We start from the raw sequence: 9,398 nt of genomic DNA, 5'->3' as shown, positions 1-9,398 counted from the left end.
AAAAAAAAAATTTGTCTTGTTAATTTTTTTATCATAATCCGAACATTTGCTTCCACTCTGGAATGGCATTCCTTCTCTGATGACGTCAGTTTGACGGCTTGGGCAGAATATGCTTAAACACACCCCTTCAACTGTTAGTGGAACACAAAAGATATTTTGTAGAATGTTACCAAACCATTTTGGTCACCCTTGATTTCTACTGTATGGACAAAAATTTCTGTGTTCCACAGAATGACATTATGTAACTAAACATCTAAACTAAACTAAACATCTAAAGAGAAAGAAGTCCTTGCTTAGAATACAGAGTTTAACTGACTAGTAGGCCTATTAGTAAGATTGTGGTCACAAGTAAAACCATGGTCCTCATTACCATGGTTATATGGTTTTAAAAATAAATAATAGTAAACTATGAAATTTGTAATAAAAAACGAATTATGTAGAAACAGAAAATAAAGAGTGAGCAATAACAAAAACATATGTTTCTGAAGGTGGGCTTAGTGAGAATGCAAATTGATGTTGGCACCAATAGCCTCGTGGTTAGTGTGTCAACATACAGCGCAACTGCGCTCACGGCGACCTGAGTTCAAGTCCCGTCTCAAGGTCCTTTCCCAATCCTGCTCCCTCTCTCCTCCCAATGCTTTCCTGTCGTTGCTCTCTACTGTCTTAACAAGCTTAAAAATGTATAAACTGTAATTATGAAACAAAGTGACATATTTGTACTAGACAAGTGTGAAATTACTGTGGATGAAAAATTATATTCTGAGCACCATGTAGATTTACACAAACTGAGAAAGTCAAAAAGTGATACGTTGTGCCCTGCTCTCCCCTACTGAATGAACGAATTAATGAATGAAAACCATTGTGTGGCATCAGAAGACATGGAATATAGAGCAAAAGTCATTTGGACCACTTTTAGACATTTCTGTTGAATGAAATGCTCCGGTTACTAACGTAACCTCGGTTCCCTGAGATAAGGGAACGAGCGTTGCGTGAGACGCTAAGGGGAAAAGTCCTGTTTTACTCTGTACTGAAGTCTGATTTGTTCACGTTTGTGTAGCTGCACAAACCAATAGTGCTTTAGCCCATCAAAAAGGACAGACCCGACCCTTATACAAGTTGGCTCAGAGCGCCATTCATCAGATCATTCGACTGAAGCGACAGTCATCGATTTGTGTGCAGCTTATAGCGTGGCAAGTGACACAACGGTCTCTCCAGTTGCGTGAGACGCTAAGGGGAACACATCCAATCACGCCACGCTATGAGTCGATACAGGACATCCTGCTCTGCGAGCCCAGTCTCGGAGCACTAATAAGGACCACTGAGAACATGAGCACATTATGCCCCAAGCTAGTAGCTGAGAAGCACTAATATAACCAGCTTCGCCCAAGGGGGAAGAGTGGTACATTAAACTAAAAGAACTCGCACCTGTAAAGCAGGGACATCTAAGTTATAGAATCTGGCAAATGTGGATGGCGATGACCAGCCGGCGGTCGCACAGATCTCACCAATAGAAATTCCGCTGGACCATGCCCAGGAGGAGGCCATCCCTCTTGTGGAATGGGCCCTCACACCTATAGGGCACTGCAAGCCTTCTGAGGCATAAGCCAAGGCTATCGCATCAACGATCCAGCGAGAAATTCGCTGCCTTGTGGCCAGCAGTCCTTTATGGCGGCCTCCAAAGCAAACAAAAACTGCTCTGACTGTCTAAACAGGCTAGTGTGCTCTTAGGTCTACTCTCAGAACCCTTACTGGACATACTCTCAGAACCCTTACTGGACAGAGCATGCTGGGACCCTGCTCACCATCTGTAACGGGGAGCACAATAGGGAGATTACCTGAGCTCTGAACGGAGTTGAGAGCACTTTAGGAACATAACCATGTCTTGGCTTTAGAATGACTTTACAGTCATTAGTCCCAAACTTAAGACATGAGGCGCTGATTGACAGCGCTTGCAAGTCACCCACTTCGCTTAACTGACGCCAAGGCAAGGAGGAGGGCCGTTTAAAGCAATAAGAGCCACAAATCAGCCGAACTGAGCGGCTTGAAGGGGGGCCCTCTTAGGGCTCGCAGGACTAGTCCCAAGATGGCACAGTCTGAGGGCAAGGAGGATTCAGCCTCCGTGCACCCTTCAAGAACTTAACGATCAGGTCGTTTCTGCCGTTCGATTGGCCAGCTTCGAGAGAATGGTTCGCTGCGATAGCTGCCACATACACTTTGAGTGTGAAGGGGGCGCGCCCCTTATCCATTGCAAAAAGGTTAGCACATGGGACACGTCACATGATATCGGGTCCAAACTTCATGCAGAACACCAGTTAAGGAAGACCGACCATTGTAGGCTGTAAAGTCGTCTTGTAGATGGCACCCTTGCCTCCAAAATGGTATTGCTTACTCTCGCTGGGAGCTGTTTAAGCTCCCGTCAAGGCAACATACATGAAGGCTCCACAGCTCCGGCTGGAGATGCCAAATTATGCCTTTCGCATGCGAGAGAAGGTTCCTCCTCAGCGGAATGGGCCACGGGGCTGCTGCTGAGAGCTGCACTAGCTCTGGGAACCAGCCTGGTTCCTCCAGCGTGGGGCCACTAGGAGGACCCACCTGACGACCTGAGGAATCAGGGCGATCGGGGGAAACGATTATAGGCGAGCACTGGGCCAGTCATGGGCCAGAGCATCTCGCTGTATCGAGAAGTATGTTGGGCAGTGAGAGTTGTCTTCTGAGGCAAAGAGGTCAACCTCTGCCCTCTCGAAGACTGACCAGATCTCTTGAACCGTTTGAGGGTGTAGCGCCCATTTGCCCGGGGCTACCTTGCCTCTGGACAGCATGTCTGCGCCAAGGTTCAATCTGCCCAGCACATGAACCGCCCTTAATGAGAGGAGTTCTTTCTGTGCCCAAAAAAGGAGGCGACAAGCCATCCTGTAAAGAGTGTGTGACCTGAGACCACCTTGGTGATTGATGTAAGCCACCACCGTCATGCTGTCCGACCGGACCAAGACGTGGTGCCCTTTTAAAGCTGGAAGTAGTGTTAATTCCGTTGATGAAGACTATGACGAAAAATTTTAAAAGAGAGACAGACCCGCATCTGTGCGCGGGGCCAGAGACAGTCCAAACGGAAGGACTATATATTGATAGTCCACTCCCTCGAACGCGAATCTCAAGAACGGTCTGTGATGGGGGGCTATGTGAATGTGAAAGTATACATCTTTCAGATCCACTGTCAAAAATCGGTCCTCTGGGCAAATGTGCGCGAGGATCTGTTTGATAGTTAACATCTTGAACGACCGGTGCATAAGTGAGTGGTTCAGATGTCTGAGATCCAGAATGGGTCTGAGCCAGCCATATCTCTTTGGAACAAGGAAGTAGCGGCTGAAAATCCTGACTCGCTGTTCGCTGGGGGCACCATTTCCACAGCGTCTTTTGCAAGCAATGTCTGCACTTCTTTTCGGAGAACAAGCACTTCGTTGTCTGGAACAGAAGTTTGAATAATGCCTCTGAAGCGAGTAACCTTGCTGAATTATTTTTAAAACCCAACTTGACACTCCCCGAATGGCTGCCCAAGCTGTGAACGGGAGGCGAGATGGTTTATTTTTGCGAATGATAGCTCGCCAAGAAAAGGCGGGGAACTTGCATTCGCATGAGTGTGTGAGAGAGTGTGAAGAGGAAATTTGCTCTTTATTGTATGTGGGTCCGCTATCACAGCGGTAAAACATTCGGGTATGCGCTGCACCTGCAGGACGTGACCCACTGGAAACAAAACTCCATTGCTCAGAGGCTCCATCACCACCAAACTAGCCATGGTCTTGCCGATCGCCTGTGCCATTGCTTTCGTGGCACGCAGAGCCAGGTCTGTTGCTGTGCACAGCTCTTTAAAAGCCTCCTGGTGTTCTTGGCCAGACTCGTCCATACTACGGAGAAGCTTGGCTTGAAACACTTTGAGAACGGCCATTGTATGCAACTGCTTTCTCCAGAGGGGGGAGCTTGCTGTATCCCTTGTCGTCAGCACCGTCAACGGTGTTGAGAGCCGCTGCTGTAGAGGGATTTACTCGGGCCGAGTAGGGGGCGCGCCACGTCTTGGTGAGCTCGTCATGAACTGCAGGCAAGAACAGGGCGGGTGTTGGCGAGAGGACTGTTGACGGCTTTCCGGCAGGTACCACTCATCTAACAGGCCGTGGACGGGCTCTTCCGGAGCCGACCACTCGAGGTCCAGATGCTCTACCACCTTCGACAGGACACGGATGATTTCAGCGTCTGGTTTCGGCCTCAGTTTGAAAAGGGGGAAGGACTTTGTGCTCTCCGCCGGAACCTTCCCATTCTTCTGCATCAGAAGCTGCCAAGGACATGGAGTCATTGGCAATAACGTTCTCAATGATGACGTCCTCTTCAGATGTGCCAAAAGAGACCAAGCCAGAGAGGCACTGGTCTTCTTGTGTGAAACACAACGGCGAGACAAGAGGACGTGGGGAGGCCGGGGCACGCGGGCGCTGAGCCGACGTGACACCGCTTGAACCCGCTACTCTGCTGTTTCTTTCTCTTAGGACAATGTCCTATTTAGAGACTGACAGCCCGTGGTCCCCATTCACTTTCATTTTATGGAAAAGAGCAGCTAGGACATTTTGCTGCATTTCAAGTCAAAAAGTTTTAAAATGACATGAAGGGTGAACTTCATCTCTTCAAGCAGAAACCGTCGCAACAGAAAGGAAAATTACCGTCATGGCTAATGGCAGGCCAGGTTTGAAATACTTTGGTGTGTCTCTGATAGATAGCATGTAGGGTGACATTACTATTTTAATGCCAGATTTCTCTGCTTCCACAAGGTGACTACCTGAGAAGAAGAAAGGAGACAGGGTTTTTACAAAAACAAAAACTCACAATAATGATGCTAAAGAGTTTGTAGTGGTTGCCAAGGGCTTGCCATGCAGTTGCTATTGGATTGTGAGTGGTTTTAAGTTGTTTTTCAATGATTTTCCCACCTGAGCTGGTCATTACTGATGCTTTGACGTACACAGAAGACCCCAGTAAGCTGTTTGTGTCAAGATAGGCCTTCTTTATCTCTTCCAAAGTCAAACTAACATGTCCTCCATTCAGCTGCAAAATAAAACATGGAGTAACAAGAGTCTTGTACTATAAAGCTGATTTAAGGTACTTAAACTAATGTTTTTTTCTTATTTAACCACTTACATCATTTAGTTGCTTCATAGATGTGAGTCTCTTCTTTTCACCATCAATTTCAATACCAAACAGCACATATGCAACACCTTTCACTGGTTCACCATAAAGATACCTGGAAGAAATGCATACAGTGACCTCAAAATATTTTATATCTGGAAACATGTCTTTACTGTCACATTGGATTATTTGTATCAATCCTTTCTGAATAAAAGTATTAATTTCTTTAAAAAGAAAGAAAGAAAGATGTAAAATAATAATAATAATAAATGTAAAAAAATAAAATATAAATAATAAGTGTTACTTAAATGTCCAAATACTTTGAGGTCATTCAGAAGAGTCTGATTCACACACCTGGCTGTTATTTCTACCTCCAACTTTTCTGCGTCTAGTCTGAGGTGGGATGTCTTTGGAGTCAAAGTGACGTTGAACGCTGGGAGGACTTGAGAGAAAGGAGAAATGCTGTTAACCGACCAACAGAGAAACATCTAGCAGAATCTGGAGGTAATATGAAGGACTTACCATATTTCTTGACTTCAAACTCTCGGCTGAAAATGTTCTCTTTTCCCTGATCAAACTTCGCAACAACTTTCCACTTGCCCTCTCTATAAAATCAAAAAGAGACTTACACAGCAGCCATATATTCAAAGTATCAGGTAAATAAATAACAATTTTTGTCAATTCATTATTATTTTATAATATATTTGTTCTGTGTGCATACTTGACCACAGATGAGAGGGGGTAGGTGTTAGAGAGTATTCCATCGATTGCTTTGGCTCTAGAAATACCATATACTGCAATACCATCTGGATTCTGAAACATGTGCAAATTGTAATGTAAAGCATTGTTCCAGAAAAATAAAATATTTCGGTCACACTTTATTTTAAAGTCCAATTCTCTCTATTAACAAACTAGTAACTACATCTTTTGCCTCAATAAAATTAGCTGCTTATTAATAGTTAGTAAGGTAGTTAAGTTTAGATATTGGGTAGTATTAGAGATGTAGAGTATGGTCATGCACAATATGCTTCATAAGTACTAATAAACAGCCAATGTGTTAATAATAGGAATGCTAATAAGCAACTAGTTAATAGTGAGAATTGGTCCCAATACTAAAGTGTTCCCAATATTTCCTTGCAAATACTGTAATGGCGTTTATGTCAATGCCAGTGACAGTCACACCTGAATCTCCAGAGAAATGGTCCTCTCAGCAGCACGTAATTCAGTGTCAGACACAAAAGCCCTGCAACGCACTGAAAAATTACAGTGATAAGGGGAAAAAAATGAACAACGTTCATTATAAACGAGCAGTATGACAAGGATGCGAGAGCTGACCATTGTCTCCAGGGTTGTAAACCGGTTTATCAGTCTGAATGAAGATGTATCCAGAGCGGAACGACACCGGTAATACTCTTTCTGCACGATGGAATGCTCTAAACTGAGCAACAACCTTCACATATTTCTTCTTTCCATCTGGTTGTAGCACATTTGGATCAATCTAAATGAAAAGACAACATTTCATTTTGTTTATGTTAAGCATGATGCAACATTTAAACAAGTGTAACTCTTTACTCTGAACAAATATATTCATAACTAACTTCACCTCGATGGTTTTGAGGGCGCTGTAGTTGTTTTTTGAATTGAGGATAACAGAGCCTCTCATTAAGGCAGTTTGGGAGTCTGGGTAATCATAGACCATGATGGAGACTGTTAATTGCCGGGAGAGTTTGTGACCCTCCAGCAGGATGTTCTGTTTTGTTCCAGGTCTTATCTTTGCTGGAGCTAAAACATAAAACCTGAACCAGAACACACATATCCAATAACACATAATTACATAACGTGTTTTCACTTTACATGTTAAAAACTCATTTTAAATTAATGTTTCTGTGGTGCAAGAAGTCAAAAATGTTAAGGTGGTCTAACCTAGAAAGAAAATTAAAGTAATTATGGACAGTCTGAAATTCAATAATAATAATAATAATCTTATTCTCTGTTTTTTTTTCTTTTAGAACATTTCTTTATGTGTGTGTGTATATATATAATATTTTAATATAATAATAATAATTATTATTATTATTATATATACATACCATTTTTATATTCATATAAGGAAAAAAAGCCATTGGCAGGCCAAAATTATTTATTAAATAAATAAATGTTAGTTTTGAAATCTGTGCAACCAAAATGGGGGCCATTTTGCTGTCATGTGACAAGAAAACATAAAACAGGGAATACAGGACCCTCATGACTGTGTGTCAAGATTACTAATACGTTTTTTAATAATATTTATCAAATAACTTCGCCTTTTTATTGCAATATTAGTTCAGGTTTTTAAATGGTATATATGATCTAAATAAATAAATACATAGTAATACTCCATATTTTCATAAAATCATGTTATTTATGTGTTTTAAAAAAAAGCCTACATTGAATGTTTGAAAACATTATATGAAATGATTAAGACACCCTCATACCTGACTGTTATACCATTTAACATTTTCTGAGTCATTAAATAAATGAACATGGATTCTTGGGGAAATTCCCGTTCTCTGTACATTGATTAGGGATGTGTTAAGTAACTTTAAGGGCATAGAACAGGAGTTGTGTACTTACGTTGGAGAATGGTCGATGACCGGCTCACTGTAAACACAGATTACACACTCAGTTAGAGATAAATCCAATATGAACCACTATTTTTATTATAAACACAATTTTATATCCGACCATATCCATAAAAAAATTTGCAAAATTCTCTCTGAAGCACAAAATACATGACACAAAAAAAATATAGGCCTACTTACACTATTCGCATATTAGGTCCCCAAACTGTCCTCTTGCTGTTCATTTGACAAGATAAAGACATAAATAAATGTCGAGAACAAAAATACAATTTATGCATTATTAAACATTATTAGCCTAATAAAATGTTGACGCACTGTCTTTGAGAGGAAGTCCGGCCATCAGAGACGTGACAGAGCAATGCCATCCATAACATCAGTGGAAGGAGCATCGTCCTGCTGAACTGAACTCTCACAATATGTCAGAGACAACAGCAGGAGAACTGAAATACCCCTAATATCCCTCCCACTAACCCACAACACCGTCATCTCCAAACTTTGAGGAACTCTTGTGTAATGTTTGCTTTCTGAGCACAACTGATACAATCTGACAACTCAAGCAACACAGGCTTTCAGCATTAGAAACATCACTTAGGCCTATTTAAATTATTGTTAACAAAATGCTATTAAACGTAGATTTTTATATTTTCTCATGAAAATTCGAGTGGAAAAACTACCAAGGTGTTTCTATGCTGTTAGCAATATCGGTTGCATTCTCAGCGTTGCCGCAAGGTGCGCTAAAAACCTTAGTGAAAGTGATGTGTGGCCAATTAAGTGCACACACACAGCAGTGAGTAGTGAACACACACCCAGAGCCCGTGCTGAAAAAAACAATAGACACCCTCACAAAATTTGTTTTACTGGTTATAATGGGACTTGTATTGGTTTTAATGGAAACTGCAATGGTCCCTGTGGGTCTCTACTGGTAAGTGGTTGCCTTCTATTGGTGGCTTGTAAAAACCACTAAATCCTAACTGAATATGTCCCAAAACACACTACAAAAAAACGTGTTTTAATGGTTAAAAGTTTTAATAAATGATTTGTATTGTTTGTAATGGTATTTGTAGTGGAAACCATTAGAATTTCTGTGATGGTTTCTATTGTTTGTTTGATTTCAGCAGGGTGGGCAGCCATTTTGCTGCGGCGCCCGGGGATCAGTTGTGGGTCTCAAAAGCAGTCATAGGATGGACCCTTTTCACAAGACTGTGACGTCGTTTCAACGGTCATCAGCATCGTAAATCCTCGAAAGTTATATTTTGATTTATATTTTAAGTTGTATAATAAAGTTATACCTAGGTTTTTTTTTTATTTTATGTACATTTATAACACTTTACTTTGTAATATATCACATTTGCATCAAATAAAATAAAAAATAGTTAATGATAATGCGAGGGTGTGCAGCACTGCTCTCAAAGTTTACCGAACTATGACGACTTCCGCTGCTGAGAAACCCGGAAATGTGAAAAAGGCCTATTGAGGGTGAAAGAGAGCACTGTATATTCACTCCCCCCACCTACAATCTCTCCTCCTTTTTATTTCCGTCAAAAATTTAAATATGGCACTACCCTAAGGTCTATTGCGGATAATAGCATGAATGTCATTTTTTTTACAGTCAGTTTT

General features: G+C 41.7%; 1 protein-coding gene across 1 annotated transcript in view; it reads right to left on the bottom strand.

The window, feature by feature from the left end:
* The window catches only part of LOC107565182 (complement C3-like), a 40,808-nt gene extending 32,581 nt beyond the window's left edge, over positions 1–8,227 (bottom strand). Inside the window, exons 1-12 of the mRNA XM_016250403.1 lie at positions 8,097–8,227; positions 7,962–7,997; positions 7,774–7,800; positions 6,764–6,956; positions 6,496–6,658; positions 6,343–6,413; positions 5,882–5,973; positions 5,683–5,765; positions 5,515–5,602; positions 5,173–5,275; positions 4,965–5,079; positions 4,701–4,816 (exon numbers count right to left, since the gene is read on the bottom strand). Coding sequence (XP_016105889.1) covers positions 4,701–4,816; positions 4,965–5,079; positions 5,173–5,275; positions 5,515–5,602; positions 5,683–5,765; positions 5,882–5,973; positions 6,343–6,413; positions 6,496–6,658; positions 6,764–6,956; positions 7,774–7,800; positions 7,962–7,997; positions 8,097–8,170 — 1,161 coding nt within the window. The 5' untranslated portion in view covers positions 8,171–8,227. The remainder of the gene's footprint in view (positions 1–4,700; positions 4,817–4,964; positions 5,080–5,172; positions 5,276–5,514; positions 5,603–5,682; positions 5,766–5,881; positions 5,974–6,342; positions 6,414–6,495; positions 6,659–6,763; positions 6,957–7,773; positions 7,801–7,961; positions 7,998–8,096) is intronic.
* Between the last annotated feature and the right edge of the window lie 1,171 nt (positions 8,228–9,398).

Source organism: Sinocyclocheilus grahami, unplaced genomic scaffold (genome assembly GCF_001515645.1).
Source record: "Sinocyclocheilus grahami isolate Dianchi unplaced genomic scaffold, SAMN03320097.WGS_v1.1 scaffold986.1, whole genome shotgun sequence".
NCBI classification, from domain to species: domain Eukaryota; kingdom Metazoa; phylum Chordata; class Actinopteri; order Cypriniformes; family Cyprinidae; genus Sinocyclocheilus; species Sinocyclocheilus grahami.
Note: the sequence above shows the minus strand (reverse complement) of the source record. Positions and strands in the feature narration are given on the sequence as shown.